This window comes from Martes martes (assembly GCF_963455335.1).
Source record: "Martes martes genome assembly, chromosome: 8".
NCBI lineage: Eukaryota > Metazoa > Chordata > Mammalia > Carnivora > Mustelidae > Martes > Martes martes.
Genome location: NC_137895.1, coordinates 100,812,506 through 100,835,772, shown reverse-complemented (window position 1 = coordinate 100,835,772; position 23,267 = coordinate 100,812,506). Strand labels below are relative to the sequence as shown.

The window sequence follows — 23,267 nt, the reverse complement described above, 5'->3', positions numbered from 1 at the left end:
CTGACTGGTCAAGAACCAGAAGACGAAGAGACCCAGAAGTCCCAGCATGGGGACCAGAGCCGCTCAGCCAGACTCATAGCTGGGAAAGCAATCAGCCTGCCTCCCCCATCAACGGCAGGGGTACTTCAGGAAGGTTCCCACCCACTATGGAGGCTGAGGACCACCTCTGCTGACCCTCAGTCTCCCCCCAACCCCACCCTCCACACTGCCCCTTAGCTGGGTCAGTCATGCAATGCTGAGCAGCCGGGTAGGCCCAGGGACGATCTGCTTCACCAAGGGGCAGGGATTGTACGCATCATGGGTGTGCGTGTGAGTGGGGCTCCTGGGTGAGACCCAGCCCCCACCCCCAGGAGTCCAAAGGGGGGTGGGGGGGGCCGAAGATAGGATGGCTCGGGGAGGGACAGGGGCAGAGGAGGCCTCCCTACGCTCAAACGCCTTGTCCTGGCTGGCCTGCGGGCTCCTGGCGCTGCTGGCCAATGCCTGGATCATTCTTAGCATCTCGGCCAAGCAGCAGAAGCACAAGCCCCTGGAGTTACTGCTCTGCTTCCTGGCCGGCACGCACATACTTATGGCGGCCGTGCCCCTTACCACCTTCGCCGTGGTGCAGCTGCGGCGCCAGGCCTCCTCCGACTACGACTGGAATGAGAGCATCTGCAAGGTGTTCGTGTCCACCTACTACACCCTGGCCCTGGCCACCTGCTTCACAGTCGCCTCGCTCTCCTACCACCGCATGTGGATGGTGCGCTGGCCCGTCAACTACCGCCTCAGCAACGCCAAGAAGCAGGCGCTGCACGCCGTCATGGGCATCTGGATGGTCAGCTTCATCCTCTCTACACTGCCCTCCATTGGCTGGCACAACAACGGCGAGCGCTACTACGCCCGCGGCTGCCAGTTCATAGTCTCCAAGATCGGCCTGGGTTTTGGCGTCTGCTTCAGCCTCTTGCTCCTTGGGGGCATTGTCATGGGGCTGGTCTGTGTGGCCATAACCTTCTACCAGACGTTGTGGGCCCGGCCGCGAAGGGCGAGGCTGGCCCGGAGAGCGGGGGCGGGGGGTGGGGCCAAGGGGGGTGGGGCCGGGGGGTTGGGGACCCGGCCGGCCTTCGAGGTGCCAGCCATCGTGGTGGAGGATGCCCGAGGGAAGCGGCGGTCCTCACTGGATGGCTCTGAGTCGGCCAAGACATCCCTGCAGGTCACCAACTTGGTCAGCGCCATCGTCTTTCTCTATGACTCGCTCACAGGGGTGCCCATCCTGGTAAGATTGGGGTCCCCTATCTGCTCTCCCCACCTGCTCTCCCTCCACCTGCTCTCCAGGCCCCAGCACATTCACCTGACCTCCCAGCCCATGAGCCATACAGCAGCTTAGCCATTCGCCTTCCTCTCTTCTGCCCACCCCCACTACATCTGTAAGCCCCTCCCACCTCTATCACCCATCTCCTCGTTCCTGTTACCCCCAGCCTCGTCGTCTGTTTTCCAGTTCCTAGTGCTCACACCACCACCCATCCTCCATCTATCCTGCAGCTCCACACTTCAGCCCCCCGACCTACCATCCAGCAGCCCAGCTCCAGTCCCCATTCCCTAACGCTCTTGGGGACACATCACAGGGTCCCTGAGCACTCCAGTGGAAAACCCAGAGAGCTCCCGCCACCACCCCAGCTTTTTGCATCCCTGTCTAGTACTGATTCCTGAATTTCTGTCTGTGTTCAAGTTTTCTGTATCACGACTGCTTCCATCCCTCTGGACCTCACGGCTTTGTCTTCAGTCCCTGCCCCCTGACCTTCCTCGGAATCAGTCCCTTCCCCTCTGTTCATCCCATCTCCACCTCTGACTTTGCTTCTGTCACGATCCTCTGTGAACTGGGCGATCCTTTCCCTTCTGCCCACCCACTGCACTAGAACAGTGGATCTGGGGTCAAGTGGGACCTCTGTGCGCCCGATGGTGACCCCGCTCCATTCTCCATCCTCCCGCTAGGTGGTGAGCTTCTTCTCCCTTAAGTCGGACTCGGCTCCGCCCTGGATGGTGCTGGCGGTGCTGTGGTGCTCCATGGCACAGACGCTGCTGCTGCCCTCCTTCATCTGGTCCTGCGAGCGCTACCGCGCTGACGTGCGCACGGTGTGGGAGCAGTGCGTGGCCATCATGTCCGAAGAGGATGGCGACGACGGTCAGAGGAGGGACTGGGCTTTGGCTTTCCCCGGTTTCGGCTCCCTTTCCTGCCCTTTTCTACTGGCCCTTCCCTGAGCGGGGACGGGCTGCCCTGGAGTGCCCCCTGCTGGAAGGAACCTGCGCCGCCCCTTGGCTGACTCCAGTCTCCCCCTTTCCCTAATCACGCACCCCGATGTGCACCCACTGCTTCCTCCTGCACGGAAGGCTCCCTGCACGCGGCGGCGGCTTCCCTCTGGAAGCCCACACTACCCAGCTCTGCCCCCGCTCTCCAGGCCCAGTGCCTCAGAAACAGTCCAGAGTCTTAAGACAACCCTAAAGGAAGGCTGTGGTACTAAGGGGAGGCTAAGCTCCCTGAGAGAGAACCCCCGAGCTATAGGGACGGTTCTTGGGGGGTGGGGTTGTAACTGTTTCAGTGAATCTGCCTATATGTATGAAGCACTAGGGACTTAGCAGTGAATGCAGCAGACCTTAGACACTCATGCTTTTCCTCTTAGAGCTTACAGACTAGTGGGAACAGGATTCTCCCGGAAGCTTATAAAGGGGGCAGGAGGTTTTAAAGGGGGCCGGGGAGGGGTGTGGGCATTCCCTGTCTGTAACCACCCTGCCCCTTTTCTCTCCTAGATGGAGGCTGTGATGACTATGCAGACGGCCGAGTGTGCAAAGTGCGCTTTGATGCTAATGGTGCCACAGGACCAGGGGGCAGGGACCCTTCCCAGGTGAAGCTGCTGCCTGGAAGGCACATGCTCTTTCCCCCTCTTGAGAGGGTCCACTACTTACAGGTATGGGGCTAGGGAGTGCACCTCCTTCTCTGGGTACCCCCTTACTACTTGTCTCCAGTCTCTGCTGACCATCCCGACTCCCCACTCCCTAGCCCTGGCCTGCAGGGCCCCTAAGGGGTAGGTGAAAGAAAGGTGTGGCAAGAGACGCTCCCCTTCAGACCTCTCAGAACCAGGTTTGCCCTTCAGAGGATGTTTTGTGAAATTTTAAGGGGGTGGAGGCATCTTGCCGAGTCCCTGCTTTGGTTCCTGCCTCTACCCCCTTTTGTCCTTATAGCACCTCTGGGTCTACCTGCTCCTCTCCCCAGGTCCCTCTGTCCCGCCGTCTGTCCCACGATGAGACCAATATCTTCTCTACTCCTCGGGCACCAGGCTCCATCCTGCATAAGTGGTCATCCTCTGATGACATCCGGGTCCTCCCGGCCCAGAGCCGAGCCCTGGGGGGCCCTCCTGAGTACCTGGGGCGAAGACAAAGACTGGAGGATGAGGAGGATGAGGAAGAAGCTGAAGGTGGGGGGCTGGCCAGCCTTCGCCAATTCCTGGAGGGTGGGATGTTGGGGTCAGGTGGGGGACCCCCACGGGGTCCTGGCTTCTTCCGGGAAGAGATCACCACCTTCATTGATGAGACACCTCTGCCTTCTCCGACTGCTTCGCCAGGGCCCTCTCCTCGCCGGCCCAGGCCCCTGGGCCTCTCACCCCGCAGGCTCTCCCTTGGGTCCCCTGACAGTAGAGCCGTTGGACTTCCTTTGGGGTTGAGTGCAGGGAGACGCTGCTCCCTGACTGGAGGTGAGGGGAGTGCAAGACCTTGGGGAGGATCCTGGGGCCCAGGTAACCCCATTTTCCCCCAGCTGACCCTCTGAGCCCAAGTGGGCCTGCGGGACTCAGAGGAGGGGCCCTGGGTGAGTAACACCTCCAGACTCCGTGGAGATGGGCACTGGATCTGGGGCCTGGAGCCCGCTGCTGTCTCCCATCTCAGTGACCAGATGTCCTACTCACCTTCCATCATTCTTAGCAAAATGTATTAAAGCCTGAAGTGTTACCATGGAAACCTCGGTGTCCTGTGTGCTAGGGTGGTAGAGGGTATGATGGGAGGCTCGGGGGTGGACTGGCTCATAGAGGACCAAATAGAGCAGGGGCAGTGACTAGAGGCACAGAAATATGCCCAGACAAAGACAAATTCAAACATGAAGACATGTAGAGGGACAGGCTTATAAGAGCATCTTGTGCTGGGCACGGACGTGGGCATGGGGAGACACTCGAGTTTGCTGCTTTGGGGTGTGAAGGATCTCTGTCCAGATTTGTGGAAGTAGCTTCAGAGTGTGATTCCATGTGCCATGCCCCAACTCTCCTCCTTCCCCCAAATCCACCTAGGCCTCACTTTTTGGGCAGGAAAGGATTTGGGCCTGAGTTGGTGTCACAGGCCCACATCTCATGCTGCATTCTAAGGCTCTTTTTCCAAAAGTCGGTGTGGGTGGGTGTGGGGGAGGCATCCACTCTCCTTGTCCTGGACCCAAGAGTGGGGGTAGGGCAGGCACAGAGCGGAAGGGAACACAGCTGCAGGAGTTACTCTGACCCCATGGGCCTAGGGGTTGGAGTCAAGGGTCCTAAGAGGCTTCCCAGGATGTTTTCCAAAGCACCAGTCCCAGCCGTTTGCCATCTGTTCTTCAGGGCCTGTTCCTCGTCCCACACTGTCCCTCGTCTTAAACACTGCTTTCTCCACTTTCTGCCAGGCTTCCCGACTTCTCTGGCTCTCACACTGGCCTCTCCCAGGGCTGAGTCTGGGCCGCATCAGTTCTCCGTGGCCCCGCTCATTCCTTCTCTCTTCCTCTCCTCCCTCCTCTCCATCTCTCCTTCCTTTCCCCTCCCTCTCCCTCCCCCCTTCCCTCTCTCTCCTTCTCGGCTCCCGCATTCCGCTTAGGCAGCCGGTCGGCGCCCCTGGCACCATGCTCCGGCTCCTCCGGTTGCTGCTGCTACTGCTGCTGCTGCCCCCGCCGGGCTCCCCCGAGCCCCCGGGCCTGGTCACGCTGTCCCCGGGGGCGCCCCCCCAGGCCCCCGACTTGTTGTACGCGGACGGGCTGCGCGCCTACGCGGCCGGGGCTTGGGCGCCGGCGGTGGCGCTGCTGCGGGAGGCGCTGCGGAGCCAGGCGGCGCTGGGCCGCGCGCGGCAGGACTGCGGGGCGCGCTGTGCGGCCGAGCCGGGGGCCGCTCTCCCCGCCGTGTGGCTTGACGCCCCGGGGCCTGACTCCGGGCCCGGCTCGGCGCAGGGGGCCTGGGAGCGGCTGCTGCTCCGCGCGGCGCTCCGCCGGGCCGAGTGCCTGACCCAGTGCGGGGCGCAGAGGCTGGGCCCCGGGGGCGCGGCGCGGCTCCGCGTGGGGAGCGCGCTGCGGGACGCCTTCCGCCGCCGGGAGCCCTACAACTACCTGCAGAGGGCCTACTACCAGGTGCGGGAGCCGCCCGGGCCCCTTCGGGGGTCCTGCCCAGATCCATGCGGCGCCGCTACTCGGAGCTCGCCGGGAGGGGGCGGAATGCCGGCGCCCGGGCCTCCGGGTGGGGCTGGGGGGTGGGGGCGGCCAGCAGGCGCTCTCTTTCTGAATCTGTCCCACCCAAACGGCGTCAAGTACCCATTGAGGTCGCCGAGGGACAGCTTAAGGGAGAGTGGGAGCAGAGTTGGAGCGGGGCTGGATGGGGTCCTGAGGGGGCGGCGACCAGATCGGAGATGGAGGGAAGGGGCCTGAAACGTTAGGTCTTCCCGAGATCTACGTGGAATGATAGCCGCCTGTTCCTAGGAGTGAAGTGGATGGGATGGAGGAACCCCGCAGCGGCACGGGAAGCACGGGGAGGGGGGAATTGAGTGTGAGGCTTTGCGGGGCAGGGGCACGGCTCCTCAGCCGTGAGGCCGGGCATGTGGGGGGCGGGCAGTGGACACTGCGCAGCTACCAGTTGGGTAGCTCTTGCCTACGTGGCTGGGGTTGGGGGGGCAGGTCACACACACCTCAGCCCAGGGTCCTAGAGACCTGCGGGTTTTGCCGGTCGCTCGGGTCTCCCCTACTTCCCCACATCACTTAACCATCACTTGCGCCTTGTCTCCCAAAGGGAGACTCTGAGTTGCCTCTGCGGTATGGCACCCACTCCAAAATCTTCAAACCCTTCTTTCCTGAGCTTCCCCAGTGTACTGGTTTCTGGGGGATCTGGAGGTTGGGAAGTGATCAGTTCTGACTGACAAGTCTTCCAGAAGGTTCTGGGGCAGTTCCAGGTGTGTGTGGGGTGGGGAGGGGAAGGCCAGTGAGTGGGCAGAGATCTGACACCCCTGCAGGAGGGCACTGACTCCCTCATCCTCCCTGCTTCTCAGCTGAAGAAGCTGGACCTGGCAGCGGCTGCAGCGCACACCTTCTTTGTAGCAAACCCAACACACTTGCAGATGCGGGAGGACATGGCTAAGTACAGACGCATGTCCCGGGTGCGGCCACAGAGCTTCCGGGACCTGGAGACACCGCCACACTGGGTGAGACACCTTTGGCCAGGTAGACAGGGCTCACTGGACTGGGACCTGTGTGGCCCAGGCATCAGGAGACCTGGGTACTGTCCCCGGTAACCCTGCGTGGAGAGTTCCTCTCTGGGATCCCTAAAGTCCTTTGTTTGTCCATTCTGATCCTGAGGCCATATATTCCCCAAGGTGAAGTGGGACCTGGAGTCCATGCCCCAGATGTGAGCAATACCCCTCCCCTTCTTTCTGCTTCCCAGTCTTGCTTGGCACCCTGCCTCCAGGAGCTCGGGTGACTGTCCACTCCCCTCTCCCCACAGGCAGCCTATGACAATGGCCTGGAGCTACTGGGGCGCCAGGAGGCAGGACTGGCACTGCCCAGGCTGGAGGAGGCCCTGCAGGAGAGCCTGGCCCAGATGGAGAGCTGCCGGGCTGGCTGTGAGGGGCCCGAGGAGCAGCAGAGGGAGGAAGAAGAGGAGGAAGGAGCTGGGAGCCAGGGGGGCCTCTATGAGACCATTGCCGGTAAGGAGCTGGGGATTCACAGCCCCACGGAGAAGAGCATTGCAAGCCAAATGGTTCACGTGTGTTGTCTGCAGGCCACTGGATTCGGGTCTTGCAGTGCCGCCAGCGCTGTGTGGGAGACATGGCCACACGTCCTGGACGCAGCTTCCCTGTCCCTGACTTCCTTCCCAGCCAGCTGAGGCGGCTGCACGAGGCCCATGCTCAGGGTCAGTTGGGGAAGGGTGAGCCCTGGGGGTGACCGGGGTTGGAAACAGAGGAAGTGAAGATTTGTCTCTGTCCATATCCTGAGCCTCATTCTCTCCATCCCTCCCATCTGTCTCTGGATCTGTAGCTGGTCAGGAGGACTCTCACTGGCTCTCCTTTGGCACCGTTATGGAAAGGTCCTTCTGCCCTTGCTGCTTCTTATCTTCTTTAATTCCCTCCTCTCTTCCTTCCCTTTGAACTCTGCCTATCCTGCCCAGGTACGTTTGAGTGAACTTTGGAAAGAAGCGATCGATGGCTGAGTGCGTCGGCCGGGTGGGATGGGGTTTTGGAGTTGTTTGGCGTCGGGAGACCACTTTTCTGGCTCTGCCTCTGTCCACCCGTCTTCCCTGCCTCTGCCCAGGGACCGCTATCATTCTCACTCTCCATGCCCCACCCCGCCCTACTGCTCTGTCTCCAGTGGGGAATCTGTCCCAGGCTGTGGAAAATGTCCTGAGTGTTCTGCTCTTCTACCCGGAGGACGAGGCTGCCAAGAAGGCTCTGAATGAGTACCAGGCCCAGCTGGGAGAGCCGAGACCTGGCCTCGGTCCACGAGAGGTAACCCTCTGGCCCATGCTTATCCTATGAGGTAACCCTAAGTCAAATAGAACTGGGAAGTAGCCTGGACTCTGTCCCCACAGCTAGGCACCACAGGCAACCCCAAGCCCAGCATCTGTCTTGTCTCCCCTCCCTGCTCCCCGTTGCAGACTTGACTTTCTGAGTCCAAGTGCCAGGGCTTCCCCTCTTGCCCTCAGCTCACCCCTACTTGCCCTCCCTCATGTGCCTTCCTGTGCCACAGGCACTCCCTCCCCCAACCACACACACACACACACACACACACACACACACAGAGCACAGATGCCCTGAAACTGTCAAACAGGAAGGCGCAGGGAAGGGTTTAGGAGTGTGCAGGCTGACCCCTAGAACCTGCGCCTGCCATGCCTTAACTTCCCTGCCCCACTCAACTTCTCCTCACCTCACCCCTTTCCCTCGATGCCCACCCCACCTCAGGACATCCAGTGCTTCATCCTACGATCCCTGGGGGAGAAGAGACAGCTGTACTATGCCATGGAGCACCTGGGGGCCAGCTTCAAGGATCCTGTGAGTATCTCCGCTTGTCCCCATCCTGCCACTTGGTGCTCCCGCAGGAGGAAGGGAACAGTGATGCCCTACATTTGTGTCACTGTGGTTTGCAACAAGGCTTCCCAGTCCCCACTCCCCTGGGACGCTTGGAGAGGAGTCTGCAGTGTCTCAGGGACAGAGGTGGGTGCCTGCAGTAGAGGGTGGCTTTGGGGTCATGCAGGCCTAAGTGTTGGTCTCTTTTCTGCCATAAATAAGCTCTGGACCTTCACTTGCCTCCGTCTCAATTTCCTTGCCTGTAAAATGGGCGCATCAGACCTTTCTCATAGAGCTATTGAAGCCATATCATTTGCTACATAGTAGGGAAGGCTCTGTTCCTGCCGCTTTGGTTACTGTTGTTGTTGTTATGAGGAAACTGAAGGACAGAGGGTTGTTCTCTGCTAGGACAATAACATAAAGCATTTTCCTGACCTTGGCACCATTGACATTTTGACCTGATCATTCTTTGTAGGGGATCATTCTTTGCCTGGGCTTTGTGGGACGTTTGGCAGCTTCCCTGGCCTCTGCCCGGTAGATGTTAATAGTAGTCTCTGAGTCGTGGCAATCAAAAATGTTTCCAGAGGGGCGCCTGGGTGGCTCAGTGGGTTGAAGCCTCTGCCTTTGGTTCGGGTCATGATCCCGGGGTCCTGGGATTGAGCCCTGCATCGGGCTCCTGCTCAGTGGGGAGCCTGCTTCCTCCTCTCTCTCTCTGCCTGCCTCTTTGCCTACTTGTGATCTCTGTCAAATAAATAAAATCTTTAAAAAAAAAAAATGTTTCCAGACATCGCCTAACCCTGGGGGGCAAATTCTCCCTGATTGAGAACCGCTGGCTCCAAGTGTGGACTCTAAAGCTAGTTTAGTATGTATCTATGTGTGTATGTTAGGTAGGCTCCACACCCAACATGGGGCTGGAACCCAGGACCCCAAGATCAAGAGTCACATGCTTTACCAACTGAGAGCCCGCTACTCCTCGAAAGCTAGTCTGAATCCCAATTTTGTCACTTGCTAGCTGTGTGATCTTGGGCGTGTTACTTTACCTCTCTGTGTCTTTGAGTCTCTTCCACTGCAAAATGGGCACATTAATACAATTGTTTCATAAGACTGTTGTGAACCTTACATGAAAAATCTCCATGCATTCCGCTTCCGTGGACGAAGCTGCTAGAAAACCGCCTGATCAGTAGTGCCACGAGAGCAGATGTTGGTGGAGTTTGGCCCAGCTCCCGGGGCTCCGGACAATGAGGCCAGGGCTTTTCCCGCCTCTGCCTTCCTCCCGGGAAGCAGGAGGACCTCAATGTGGTAGTTCGGAGTCGAATAATGTCAGGGATTCGGGCTGGACTTGGTGGATGATGGCGCTTTTCCTGGCTCTCCCAGGATCCCTGGACCCCAGCAGCTGTCATCCCCGAGGCACTTAGAGAAAAGCTCAGGTAGGAGATGCCCTATGGTAGGAGGGGCCTGGCCTGAGCTGAAGGCAAGGGAGGGGTCCTGGGAGGTATCGGGAAGATGGGTCTGGAAGGCCGGCGTGTGCACTGAGCACATCTCTCACCCCTGAGAGAGGATCAAGAGAAGAGGCCTTGGGACCATGAGCCGCCGCAGCCGAAGCCCTTGACTCACTGGAAGGGTAGGTTCCTGGGAGAGCAGGAAGCAGGAACCCCGAGGGTCCAGTCCTCTGGATCTGCCCTCAGGGGGCACTCAACCCCCCTCTGCCCTGTCCCTTTCCCTGCAGATGTGCTCCTCCTGGAGGGAGTCACCCTGACCCAGGATGCAAGACAGCTGAATGGGTCAGAGCGGGTGGTGTTGGACGGGCTGCTCACGCCGGCCGAGTGCGGGGTGCTGCTGCAGCTGGCCAAGGTAAGAAGACCTGTGAGTAGGTGGCGCCCTCGGCTGTTTAGGGACCTCTGGCACAGCACCCCCCTCCTGCCCTCTCTGGTTCTCCAGCGGCTACTGTGCCTGCCCCACCTCCCCACCTCGGTGGAACACGTTCTGTTCCTCTCAACTTAGCCGGCATAGGATGGATGGACACTCTTTACAGAAGGATTTTGTGAGAAATTCTTAGAAAGTACAAAACAAAACAAAACATAAGGGCATAAAATGGAGTGAGTGTGCAGGTGAGGATTCCTTGGTTAGTTGGCCAAGAGTTTAATTACGGCTTGGCCAGTGGCTGAGGGGACATACGGGCTACTCTCCCCACCCGTTGAGTCCCCTGCGAGTTTGGGTGGAATGATCCCTATCAACCGGGCTGAGTCCGCCATTTCAGGAAGCTTCCATCTTCATTCTAGGTTAGCCTGCCTTCTACATACACTTACTGAGTATCTGCTGTGTACTCAGAACTGCTGGGTTCCGGGGGGAGGTAGGTGAGCTCAGACGTGCGTTCAGGAGCTCCCTGGATAGAGGAGGCATCAGACACGGAGGCATATTGGTAGATGGGGGTGGGGGGTGGGGGTGGGGTTGCTACAAGAAGCATATACTCTTGGGGCGCTTGGGTGGCTCAGTGAGTTAAGCCTCTGCCTTCGGCTCAGGTCATGATCTCGGGGTCCTGGGATCGAGCCCTTTGTTGGGCTCTCTGCTCAGCAGGGAGCCTGCTTCCCCCTCTCTCTCTCTGCCTGCCTCACTTCCTACTTGTAATCTCTATCTCTGTCAAATAAAATCTTGAAAAAAAAAAAAGAAGAAGCATGTACCCAGCCAAATATAAGTGCTGAAATGCCGAGTCACAGAAGGCTTCCTGGGGGTGGGGGGGCATTTGAGGGGCGCATTTGAACTGTCTTTTTTTTTTTTTAAGATTTTATGAATTTGTTTGCAAGAGAGGGGGGCACACACTCACGCACACAAGTGCACACGTGCGCGCAGGCAGGTGGGGGAGGGGCAGAGGAGGAAGCAGACTCCCCGTTTAGCAGGGACCTGGCCACATGGGAGCTAGCCATGGGACTTGATCCCAGGACTTGATTCCGGGGACTCCAGGATCATGACCTGAGCTGAAGGCAGATGCTTTGCCGCCTGAGTCTCCTAGGTGCCCCTTGAGCTCAGGTTTAAGGATGAGTTAACAAGGCAGAGAAGGGGAGGAGAGCCAGGCCCTAAGGAAGAAGATGGAGGGGCCTCTGACCACTGAGGCAGAGCCCGGGAGTAAAGAACGTGTGCCAGCCCCAGGAGTGATTGGCTGGGTGACCTCGTGCAATGTATTTTAATGTCTCTGAGCCTCGTTCCTTCATCTGTAAAATGGGGCTAACTACAGTGGGTTCTTTTAGGGTTGTCATTACCCAGGTAGTCCTGGGTAACACTTTTGGAGAATATAAAAAGTGCTCAGGACTAGTGCTTGCTGTGTCCTCAGGCTATATGTTGTCCAGAGAAAGTATAGGGGAGAGAAGCCAGAGGTGGAGGCACGGGCGCAGTGATGAAGGGCCTTCTGTCCCCTGCCAAGGAGTTGGTCCGAGGTGGACAGCTCATAGGAGAATTTAAGGAGGGGTTAGGTTTTCTTTCACCGTGCTTTAGATAGAGTAGGGTCTGGGGTCACCATCCTGAGGAACCCGTGAGATCCCTCTAGTGGTACTGTGGAGAATGCACTGGGAAAGGAAGAAGGAGAGGCTTCTGGGGTGATGCTGGAGTGCCATGGCTTTAGGTTAGGTCCTCATTTCAAGGGAGTGAAGAGAGGTGGACAGATGAGGAATATTTAGAAAGTCAAATATAGAGAAGTTCAGGGCTAAATCTACATGGGAGACAACGGAAGGTTGGAGTCAGGGATAACTCCCAAGGATCGGCCCTCTTTTCTGGTCATCACACTAAATTCACTCTGGCCTCAGGACCTTTGCACTTGTGGCTTCTGCAGCCTGGAACATTTTTTTCTCTCACGTATTCAAGTGGCTCCTTAAATCTGGATTGTTTGTTTGTTTACTCAGAATATAAACTGCGTGAGAGCATGTTCACGGTTGTGTCCTCAGTGCCTAGAACAGTGCCTGGCATATAGGAAGTGCTCAGTACAAATTTATTGAATGAATAAATACAAGAATGGAAGGTTAGATGGCTTGGGTGAGTAGGTGGTCTCTCAGAGATGGGGTTTATACACAGGGTAACTGGGTAGTGGTTGCAAAAAGCAGCCAAAAGAATAGGTGTCTGGAAAGGGACATTCAAATACCAGGAGACACCCATGTAATGAGACTCATGTAGGTGGTAGTTGGGGCTGAGCATCAAGGGTTCTCACATCCTCCAAGAGTGTGTCAAGGGTGTCAGAGAGAGGCATCTCGGCTGATGCTGTCTTCCCACCTTGAGCCAGCCAGGACCTGGCCTGTCAAACTTCCTGCTGGGGCCCTGTTTCTGGAAAGACTCCTCTATCCTTGGGTGATCGGGAATGAATGATCAAGCCCTTCCTGCCCCCTTTCCCCAACGGGCCTTACCCTCTCAGAGGCCCCTTCTCTGCTGTAAGAAGCTCTCCAGAGTTCTGGGCACAGCACCCTAGGCCAGTGGGATTCCAGATCTTTACCAGAGAGTGACAATATAGGCCTGAAAATAGTTGCTCTGTGGGAAGGGGCAGCAGATGAGGGAAGAGAGCCAGTAGAGAACCCTGGGGGCCTCTAGCCTCTTCCAGGGAGTGGGAGGATTGGAGGAAGGTCTTGCAGCCCTGTGGACAGTGAGCTGGGGGATGGCCTAGGACCCAGAGAGTGAGACTCCCCGGCCACCTCGCTCCCTCCATAGGATGCCGCCGAGGCTGGAGCCAGGTCTGGCTATCGTGGCCGCCGCTCTCCTCACACCCCACATGAGCGCTTCGAGGGGCTCACGGTGCTCAAGGCTGCACAGGTGAGAGGAGACCCCTATGCCCTGGGTTAATGCCCAGAACCAGAGAAGAGGGTAGACAGGAGGCTGGGCTCCCAGGCCTGGGCGTCTCCTGTGGACTGAGAGTGCCTGAGTCCCTGCCTAGAGTCGAGGGCGGTGGGAGGGGAGGTATTCTGAGACCTAGGAACCTTGGTGATGGTCGCAGAGCCAATGGAAGGAGCAGTTTGGGGTGATGGACAGAGCTGGCTGCTGAGACCAAACCCGTGGGTGGAGAGCAATGGAAGTAGGGCAGGGGCTGGGGCAGGGCCGCCCTTCCCTGGCCCCCTCCTTTCCTGCCCTTCTTTCCCGGCTTGCAGCTGGCCCAGGCTGGGGCCGTGGGCAGTCAGGGGGCTAAGCTTCTTCTGGAGGTGAGCGAGCGCGTGAGGACCTTGACACAGGCCTACTTCTCCCCGGAGCGGCCCCTGCATCTTTCCTTCACCCACCTGGTGTGCCGGAGCGCCATAGAAGGTGACTACCAGGGAGCCTAGCCAATCCTCCCCAGCCCCAGCCCCAGGTTGGGCCCTGCACCCCCTCCATGTCCACCCCTGGTGGGCTCTCTGACTCCTCCGCCCGGATGAGGGCCGGTGATCGCCCCGGCCAGCTGCAGTCCCGGCAGGTGCAGGGCGAGTGTGGGCGGCAGCGGATGGGTGCTGGGGCACTCACCAGGTCCCTCTGCTTCCAAGGCGAGCAAGACCAGCGCATGGACCTCAGTCACCCGGTCCATGCAGACAATTGCGTCCTGGACCCCGACACCGGGGAGTGCTGGCGGGAGCCCCCAGCCTACACCTATCGAGACTACAGGTGGGCAGCCCCCCCAGGCGGTCAGGCAGGTGGACCCGATTTGGGGTCTCACTGCCTGCCACCTTTCCCCCTCTGCAGTGGGCTCCTCTACCTCAACGATGACTTCCACGGTGGGGACCTGTTCTTCACACAGCCCAATGCCCTCACGGTCACAGTAAGCTGGGTGGGGAGTGTGGGGTTGTGGTGGAGAGCCCAGCTGTGGGCTCTGAATTCAAAACAGAAGCTTCCCAGAGGCAAATGCAGGGAAATGGCTGGGTCCCCCTTAACCCTTTCCTTTCCTGGCCTCCCCAGCCCTCTCCACCACTTGTCTGGGTTTGGGGGTTCTGGCGGAGGTGGATTACAGCTCCCCGAGAGATGGCAGTGGCCCCTCCAAACCCTGCCTTCAGTGTTTGCCTCACTCCCTCAAGGAGGGTGGGTAAAGTGCACACGTCCCCAAGGCCCTAGTCCAGGTAGAAACCAGGGACTGGAATTGGACAGAAGGAGTGGGACAGTGATTGTCCGTCATCTACTGCTCTGTCTTACCCAGCCACCTCCTTCTTTGCTAACTGCCACCAGCTACCGATGACCCATGGCCTCCCCGGTGTGGAAGAATGTCCCCAAGATCCTTATCCTCAATCCCTAGAGCCTGATACCGCGTTCATGCCCTCAGATTGCGTCACACCTGGGGTTCAAAGCTTGGGCAGGAAAAGCCAAGGCCTGGGCAGGGGGTGGGGAGGCCCTCCATGGAGGCCCCTTTCCTTTGGCTCCGACTCCTCTAGCCTCAGTCTGGTGTTTATGCTCCCCAAGTGGAGGCCAACTTCCCATTTTCCCCCCAGGAGTGTCCCTGAATTAAGGAGTAGGAAGTGACGGTCAGGAGAGCTGAACTCTTTGCACCCTTGGCCGGCCCCCTGGTGTTAGGGAGTCAAGGCCAAGTTCTCTGAGAGCCCTCCTCTGTGGCGCTGAACCTGCTCCTACCCCTCAGGCTCAGGTTCGTCCTCGCTGTGGACGCCTCGTGGCCTTTAGCTCCGGTGGAGAGAATCCCCACGGTGTGTGGGCTGTGACGCGGGGACGGCGCTGCGCCCTGGCCCTGTGGCACACGTGGGCGCCTGAGCACAGGGAGCAGGTGAGGAGGAGCGGGAGCAGGAAGGTCTCTCCCTCCTGGTGTGTGAAGGATGAGGGGCGGGGCCAGGACATCCCAGGGAGGGTCCTGGGGGCAAGGTGACGCAGGGGATTGGGCCATGCTCTCCTTCCAACTGCTCAGGAGTGGACAGAAGCCAAAGAGCTGCTGAAGGAGCCAGAGGAGGAGGAAGAGGAGGAGGAAGAGGAAGAAATGCCCAGCAGAGACCCTTCCCCAGAACCCCCCAGCCGCAGGCTTCCACGGGTCCAGGACAAGGCTGGGAAACCGCCTCGGGTCCGAGAGGAACTGTGAGGGACTGAGCCAGCTCCTCGGGGATGTGGCCACTTGACTGGTGACGGGCCATCTTGATGCCAGGACCCACGAGAAGCCCCCATGTGACGGGAGCAGAACAGTGAGCTGTCTGTCCCTACACCCCTCCTACCTTGGGGATCACAAGGGCTATCCAGCCCTGGACTCAGAGGACACTGCACTGACTAGCCTAAAGCACACCAGGCCTGGCTGATGGACCTCCAGCCTGAGGAAAGACCTAGGACAGACTGAGGACACAATCCCTCCCTAGAAAGAAATGGCAGGGGAGAGGGCCTGACTGTTTCACATGTGGAGGATGAGAGGGAGGCCAAACCCAGGGCCCTGTCCCAGCCTGTAATAAAGAACTGAAGATCCCTCAGTCAAGGGCCAGTCAAGGGTATCATGGTTTCTGTGGTGTCTGCAGCGGGGAGCGGGGAGCCGCTGTGGCTGGCCTGGGAGGAGACAGGTGTCTCTGGGCCTCCCAGAGGCGGGGCCTCTCAAAGCCTGTGATTTGTCAGGGAAATCTCAGCCACCTGCTCCCCACATGCAAATGGACCCAAACCCCTGACAGCTGCTCCTTGGGCCTCTGACTCTAAGCCCTGTCTTCCCTCTCTGAGCTCGGTCAAGACGTAGGGCAGCCTGATCCTCTGATTCCAGCCTCACAACCCTGGCAGGACTCCGTGAGTCATGGGGGCAAGGAGTGGGCCAAACCCAGATGGAAGCCGGGTTGGGGTTGCGCCCCACTTCCCACCCTTGGTCCACTCAAAGCAGGGGCAACCCTGTCCAGTCTTTCTCTCTGAATCCCCTGTACCTTTCCCCATTCCCCCCCCAACCCCCCAGGATCAGACCCAGGGGCAGCTGGTTAGGGTTTGTTGAGAAGAAGGATTATCCAGATCAGTCCCATCTAATCTCAGCTCCTGCACCCTCCCCGTATTCACCCGAACCCCCTTCCCCACAACCCTGAACTTAGAGACAAAATCTTGGGTGTTGATAATGGACCACCCCTCACCCTCATATTCCGGCTCCTGGACCGGTTGCTAGGCAGGCCCTGACTGCCACGATCATCAGCATTGGTGGGGGCTGGGGCTGGGGCTGGGGGGGCACTGGAGCTGTGGTTGCTTCTGCTCCTCTGTACCCCTCCCAGACCCCAACCTTTAATCCTCACAGCTTTGCTCTAATCCCATGGGGCCTGATGCTCTTATCTCTGCCTAGGAGGAGGCTGGCCAGAGAAGCACCCCTTCGACCCTTCCTCCCCCCAGGGCTGGTGGGGGGCTGCTCCTCTCTATAGCCCCACACTCTTGCTCCCACTTACCACCCCCCTGCCCCACCCCAGGCTGGGCCCAAGTCTTTCTAGAAGCCTCACACCTCCCTTCCCGCCCTCTCCCCCCGCCCTCCCGCCGTTGCCAGCTGATTTCATTTGCCTGACGTTGTCGTCGTCGTTGTTGGCCCTACCTTCTCTGTCAGTGCTCCCCCCAACCCCCCCCCTACCCAGAGCTGGGGCCAGGCCAGGCCAGCTCTTCTGGCAGCAGAGCTGGGGCAGGTGACGGGTTGGCGTCGCCGCTGAGGGAGTGAAGAGGCGCCTGGAAGCGGAGCTGGAAACCCGGGAGAGGTCCAGTCAGAGTCCAAGTAAGGGGGAGCTGGCGTGGCTCTGGGGCTGGGGCTGGGGGCTGCAGGCTGCAGGGAGGGCTCGGGCAGGGCCAGGCTTGGCTGTACGGGACTCCAGACGTGGAGGGGCTCGTGGGGAGCTGGTGCGGCCCGCCCCCCAGGCACCTCTCTACTTCTTGTAGTGGACTCCAGGCCTTGAGTCTGGAGTGGGTGCAAGGGACAGGAACATGGCCCGGTGGGGACCACCTAACTCCTACCCCATGTCCCTGACAGGAGCCGGAGCTACCCCTCAACCAGTCAGCCATGGGGGAGATGGAGCAACTACGGCAGGAAGCGGAGCAGCTCAAGAAGCAGATTGCCGTAACCCCAGAACTCTCCCGCCAGGGGACCCTAGAAAACATGGAACCTGGGACACGAGGGAGTGTGGACTTGGGGGTGGGGGAAGGAGGCTGGATTAGCTCTTGAGCAACACTGTAGAGACCCCTGATCTGGAAGTGACCAGAGACTTTCTGAACTTGGATCTCATATTTGAGATGCCCCCCAAACCCTAGAGGCCCAAGCCCACCTACCTCAGAGGCCCATGTACCCACTACCCCCACCTTGCCTTTATGCCCCCCCTGATGGCCGCTTTCCCCCCAGGATGCCCGGAAAGCCTGCGCTGACATTACTCTGGCAGAGGTGAGACCTCCTTGTCCCCCTGAGGCAGGGCCGGAGGGGAGGGGAGGGGAGGGGAGGGGAAGGGAGGGGAACTCCCTTACCAGCAACAGCCTGGTGCCCGAGCTTTAGTACAGCGTGTCCTTGGAATGAGGAACGGCATTAATTAATTCATTCAACAAACATTTCGTGAGATCTGCTCTGGGCCAGGCGCCTTATTGGAAGCTAAGGTTGCAGATGCTGTCTCTGTCCTCAACCAGAAGGAGAGAATGATTAGACCCCCTCGCAAGGTGGCGAGGAGGAAGCAAGGGATGGACTCATGAGCGATTTCTAGTCTCCTAATAGTGTACTGCATCAATTCTAAGTCACATATTTTCTCATTTTGACATCTCTGAGATCGAGATGCAGCCCAAAATAGGCGATGCCTTACAATTAGAATTGGCAGCATTTTTTTCCTTTCTCGGTGATGCCTAAAGCATGGTGCTTCATAGAGTTGGCAGCATCTCTTGTGGATTAAATACGTTAATAGTGAGAGTGAACGTCGAACCCTTGCCGTGAGCCCCACACTGGGCTAAGTTGCTTCAATACATAATTTCATTTAATTTCTACGACAACCCCATAAGTTGATGCTATAAACCTCATTCTACAGATGAGCAAACAAGCTCAGAGAGGGTAAGCAACTTGCCCAGGACAACAAAGCAAGTAAATGACAAGTCGAGGCCGTGGACTTGAGCCCCAGCCTAAATCGAGAGGCTGGATGGAGTGTAAGGGCCATAGGACCACAAATTTCAGGAGGTGCAGTTCAGGATTGCCCTGACTGCCCCAGGGAAGTCAGTGGAAGAGACAGCCAGGCCACAGTGTTGTGTGGGACCCGGCCTCCTAGGGGCTCGGACAGCGGATGTGTGCCTCTCTTCCCAAGTCCGTGTTCAGTGACTTCATGCTGGCAGCTTGAAGTTGGTCAAGGTGGGAGTATTTCCATGATGGACAGATCTCTCCCGCCCCCATCTCCTCCGCCAGCCCACACTGGAGAGATGCTTCTTAAACACTTGGCAATGTGCCACTGGCCATGTCTGGTCTCTCCCACCTCAGTTGAAGCCGCCCCAGGGCAGGGACATATTTCTCCAAGGCTGGGGGCCTGACCCCAGAGCCTGGCACAGAACAGAACCTGGTCCAGATTGGTGGCCATGACACTGATATCCAGGCATGTACCCTACTCACCCTGATTTCTAGTGTCCCCTTTTCTGCAGCTGGTGTCGGGCCTAGAGGTCGTGGGAAGAGTCCAGATGCGGACACGGCGGACGTTAAGGGGACACCTGGCCAAGATCTATGCTATGCACTGGGCCACTGACTCCAAGTGAGGCTTGCGGGCCACCCAGGGGTGGGGATGGGAGGCAGAAAGGAGAGGCTTGGGTGACGTGGGCTGCCCTGTCCCCAGGCTGCTGGTAAGTGCCTCGCAAGATGGGAAGCTGATTGTGTGGGACACCTACACCACCAATAAGGTACTGGCCTCACCAGCCCCCCATTGCCCTCCGCTTCCTGGGGCACATTGTGCCTCCTTGCCTCCATCCTCCCCACCCGGGAGCTCAGCTCAGCTCCTGCCTCTGCCCACCCTCCTGCAGGTGCATGCCATCCCGCTGCGCTCCTCCTGGGTCATGACCTGTGCCTATGCCCCATCAGGGAACTTCGTGGCCTGTGGGGGGCTGGACAACATGTGCTCCATCTACAGCCTCAAGTCCCGTGAGGGCAATGTCAAGGTCAGCCGGGAGCTCTCTGCTCACACAGGTGAGTGAGCGACCCTCTCTTCCCATCCCTCTTGGGAGAGGCCCAGGGACTCCCCTCTGCAGCCAGGGCGCTATCCGCACCACCCCCAGGTTATCTCTCCTGCTGCCGCTTCCTGGATGACAACAACATCGTGACTAGCTCCGGGGACACCACTTGGTGAGGACTGAACGCTGTGGATGCTGGGGCTTGGGGTGCGGCTCTGTCCTGGCCTTTCTGTGACAGGGTGACAGCGTCCCCCCTCCTCCCGCCAGTGCTCTGTGGGATATCGAGACCGGGCAGCAGAAGACGGTGTTTGTGGGGCACACGGGGGACTGCATGAGTCTGGCTGTCTCTCCTGACTTCAAGCTCTTCATTTCGGGAGCCTGTGACGCCAGCGCCAAGCTCTGGGATGTGCGGGAAGGAACCTGTCGGCAGACTTTCACTGGCCATGAGTCGGACATCAATGCTATCTGCGTGAGCACCCCTCTGCGCCCCAGCTCCCGAGACCTCCTCACCAGGCCCCCCACACACATCCTTCACTCCTTCCCTAGTTCCCTCCCCCTCTCCTTTTAACTTTCCTGATGGGAATAATTTCACCTTACAGAAAGGCTGTGAGAGTCACGGAAACAGCTCTCATCTACCCTTCACCCATATTAACTGCTGACATTTGACCACGTTTGCTTTATGGTTCTCTGTAGATGGAGGGAGGGACGGATGGAGAGACAGACACAGACACCTAGATATATTTTATTATCTTTTTTTTTCCTCTTTGGAGAGTAAGTTGCAGATACCACGACTCTGTACCCCTTAAATACTTCAGTGCATGTTTCTTAAAAACAAGGCCACTCTCTAACACGGTCACAGTATAATTCTTAAAATCAGATTGAATAATGACACAGTAGAGTCCACAGCCTATACCCATTCTCGTTTCACCAGTTATCTCAAGAATATCCTTAAAAGCCATGGTTTTTTCTGACTAGGAACATGCATTGCATTCCCTTGTTATATCTTTTCACTTTCTTTTAAACCTGAAAAGCTTTTTTCTACCTTTCTTTGTTTTTCGGGCCATTGACCTCTTCGAAGAGTGCCACCCCATTTTCTTGAAGCTTTGCGTCCCTTTGAGTTTATCTGACATTTCCGCGTGATGAGATTCAGGTCATGCCTTTGCCCTTGGCCCTGTGCGTCCACACCCTGATCCAGCCCGGAGCCAGAGTCAGAGTCGGGGACAGCCTCCGCCCTTCTAGCCATGTGACCCTGGGCAAGCCGCCCGCCCTCCTTCAGCCTCGTGCTCCTGCCGGCAACGTGGAAATAATGCCTGCTGCGGCTCGGCTCGGCAGCGAGGGGAGAGTGAAGGGTGTAGGGCAGCCACTGGCATGCAGCTGGTGTGGGACAACTGTCATCGGCTTAGAGTGCCGGGGACAGGATAGGCAGAGGCTGCGGGAAAGCGCTTGCCCTGGAGCCATCAGGATGGGAGAGGTCTCAGGCCACCCAGGTCTGAGTCCTGACTCCCTTGCTGCCTGTACCCTCAGTTCTTCCCCAATGGAGAGGCCATCTGCACAGGCTCGGACGATGCCTCCTGCCGCCTGTTTGACCTTCGGGCAGACCAGGAGCTGACTACCTACTCCCACGAGAGCATCATCTGTGGTATCACATCTGTGGCCTTCTCCCTCAGTGGCCGCCTGCTCTTTGCAGGCTATGATGACTTCAACTGCAACGTCTGGGACTCCATGAAGTGCGAGCGTGTGGGTAAGGGCCAGCCCCGCCCCACTACTGCCACCTCAGCGGGAAGGACCTTCCTACTAGCTCCCTTTTCTGGGACCCTCTTTCCCCTGTGCCCTAATTACTGAATGACTCTGAGCTCTACCCCTAGAATCCAGTCCCCCTTGGTTTCCCAACCTAGGACCATCATCTCTAGAGGCCTGTCTCCACCACCCAGCGCTCTAGCTGCTTTCTGCCAAAGGAGTTCCTGTGTCACCCGAGACCCGTGGACCTTGAATGTCCAGTCACTTCTGGATTTCCAGGGCCTCTGAAGTGTCAGGGCCATCCGCTGGAGGAAGGGGCAATCTCGGGGAACTGTAATAAGCAGAATCAAGGCCACCCCAACCTAGGGGCTTAACGAGGACCACCCTGATCTGAAGCTGAATCAGATCGTGTGGCTTCTCTTGGGAGAGGCCAGGTGCTGAATGAAAATACCCTGGCCAGAGAGTCAGGATCCAAATCTGAATTCTGTTGCTTAGGGTCCGAGGGCCTGAGGGCAAGTCACTTCTCTCTGGGCCTCAGTCTCTTCCTTTGGAAACTCAGGAATGAGACAAAAGAGCTCCCTCCCCCTTTTCTAGGGCCTATCAAGGTGCTCCTTGCTTTTTTCATAGCACACTGGTGTGGCTGACCTCTCCTGTCCCTCTCGGCCCCCCACCCCACCCTCCACAGAGATTGGCCTCAAGAGAAACCCTGCCCCTTAGGGTAATCCTCTTTGAGTCCCCGCCAAAGGCTGAGAGTCCATGGCCAATGTAACCTAGGATTCCTGCCGACGCACATGTGCTCTCTTCCAAAGCAGCATGGGCTAACAGGCTGACTTGTCTCCCTCTTCCTCAGGCATGCTCTCTGGCCATGACAACAGGGTCAGCTGCCTGGGGGTCACAGCTGATGGGATGGCTGTGGCCACTGGCTCCTGGGACAGCTTCCTCAAAGTCTGGAACTAAAGGAGGCTGGAGAGGAGGTAAAAGGCCATGAAGACAATCAGCGGCCCCTCCCCTGCCCCATTTTCTTTTAAGGTTTTTTTCTTCTATGCCCCAGCTGCCACCCCCACCCAGCTTTCTTCTTTGAGGGCAGTGGGAAAAATGGGGAATATGCCTTTGGGAGGCAGCATCAGGGACACAGGGGCAAAGAACTGCCCCATCTCCTCCCATGGCCTCCCCTCTCCATGGTCCTGCAGCTTCTCCTGTCCTGAGCAAGGATAACTGGCCCCTCTCCAGCCCCGGGGTGGCCTGGCAGGCTTCTGGTCTGAGGCCCCAGGCCCTGGAATTCCACCCCTCCAGAGCCACTACCTTTGTCCAAACCTGGGTGGCAGAGGGTGCTCAGTCCTGTGACTATGGCTCTGGCACACATTAGGATCCTGGCCCCCTTCTTCAGGTTTTCTCCACTTTCTACCTTCTTTATTTCCCTCCTAAAGGACCTGCAATAAACCGTAGTGCCCAGTGTATGTCTGTGATGTTTGGCTTCTGCCCCACTTCTGTTGCAAAAAGACACAGGCCCAACTTAAGTAATGAGGTATTACAGGTGCAGTGATAAAGGCTGGGTACCAAACAGCTTGGGGGCAGAAAGTACGGGGGAGGTGGAAGCCCAAGCCTCATGGAGAAGGCGTGAGACAGATCAGGAGGAGAAGGTATTCACTAGGTGGCCAGCGGAGCATCTGTCCAATGATTCACTACCACCGGCCCACCTGCATGTGTATAGGAAGGTTATGCTGAGAAGGAATCCGATTACAGCAGACCTTGAATACCAGCGGAGACTTTATCCTAAGGGCAATGGGGAGCCATTGAAGAGTTCCGAGCAGAGGAGTCACATGGTCAGTTGTGTTTCTCAGAAAGGTCACCCTGGCGGCAGTGTAGGTTGATGAAATTGAGGAAAACGAGGCAGGAGGGTGATGGCAAGAAATCTAGACCGGGAGGGACCCCTGGGGGCTCAGTCGGTTAAGCTGCTGGCTGCCTTTGGCTGAGGTCACGATCCCAGAATCCTGGGATCGAGTCCAGCATCAGGCTCCTTGTTCAGCGGGGAGCCTGCTTCTCCCTCTGCCCGCTGCTTCCCCTGCTTGGGCGCGCGCTCTCTCTCTGACAAATAAATAAATAAAATCTTAAAAAAAAATGAAATAAGAGCGTTAGGATGGGGGGCAAGGAAAGGGACAGGGAAGAGATGAAAGATAACAGAATCACCAGGATTTAGTGCTTGG

General features: G+C 58.1%; 3 protein-coding genes across 3 annotated transcripts; all 3 read left to right on the top strand.

Annotated features, from left to right (window-relative positions):
- Nucleotides 1–385: 385 nt before the first annotated feature.
- On the top strand, nt 386–3,981 carry GPR162 (G protein-coupled receptor 162; the record flags this gene model as incomplete). The annotated part of the gene is made up of 4 exons (XM_080810161.1): nt 386–1,252; nt 1,969–2,158; nt 2,782–2,939; nt 3,245–3,981. The coding sequence occupies 4 exons, from the start codon at nt 386–388 to the stop codon at nt 3,794–3,796; spliced, it is 1,767 nt and encodes a 588-aa protein (XP_080666287.1). The 3' UTR covers nt 3,797–3,981.
- Nucleotides 3,982–4,871: 890 nt separating this feature from the next.
- On the top strand, nt 4,872–15,700 carry P3H3 (prolyl 3-hydroxylase 3). The gene is made up of 15 exons (XM_080812239.1): nt 4,872–5,377; nt 6,286–6,438; nt 6,738–6,939; nt 7,014–7,145; nt 7,601–7,737; nt 8,191–8,280; nt 9,670–9,722; nt 9,849–9,916; nt 10,022–10,146; nt 12,979–13,080; nt 13,413–13,563; nt 13,779–13,896; nt 13,975–14,050; nt 14,858–14,998; nt 15,137–15,700. The coding sequence occupies exons 1-15, from the start codon at nt 4,880–4,882 to the stop codon at nt 15,302–15,304; spliced, it is 2,214 nt and encodes a 737-aa protein (XP_080668365.1). The 5' UTR covers nt 4,872–4,879; the 3' UTR covers nt 15,305–15,700.
- A 1,128-nt stretch (nt 15,701–16,828) lies between these two features.
- On the top strand, nt 16,829–22,520 carry GNB3 (G protein subunit beta 3). Its single transcript, XM_080811301.1, has 10 exons — nt 16,829–16,927; nt 17,180–17,266; nt 17,546–17,584; nt 18,808–18,914; nt 18,996–19,059; nt 19,180–19,342; nt 19,432–19,498; nt 19,594–19,795; nt 20,851–21,067; nt 21,914–22,520. The coding sequence occupies exons 2-10, from the start codon at nt 17,210–17,212 to the stop codon at nt 22,018–22,020; spliced, it is 1,023 nt and encodes a 340-aa protein (XP_080667427.1). The 5' UTR covers nt 16,829–16,927; nt 17,180–17,209; the 3' UTR covers nt 22,021–22,520.
- The last annotated feature ends 747 nt before the right edge of the window (nt 22,521–23,267 follow it).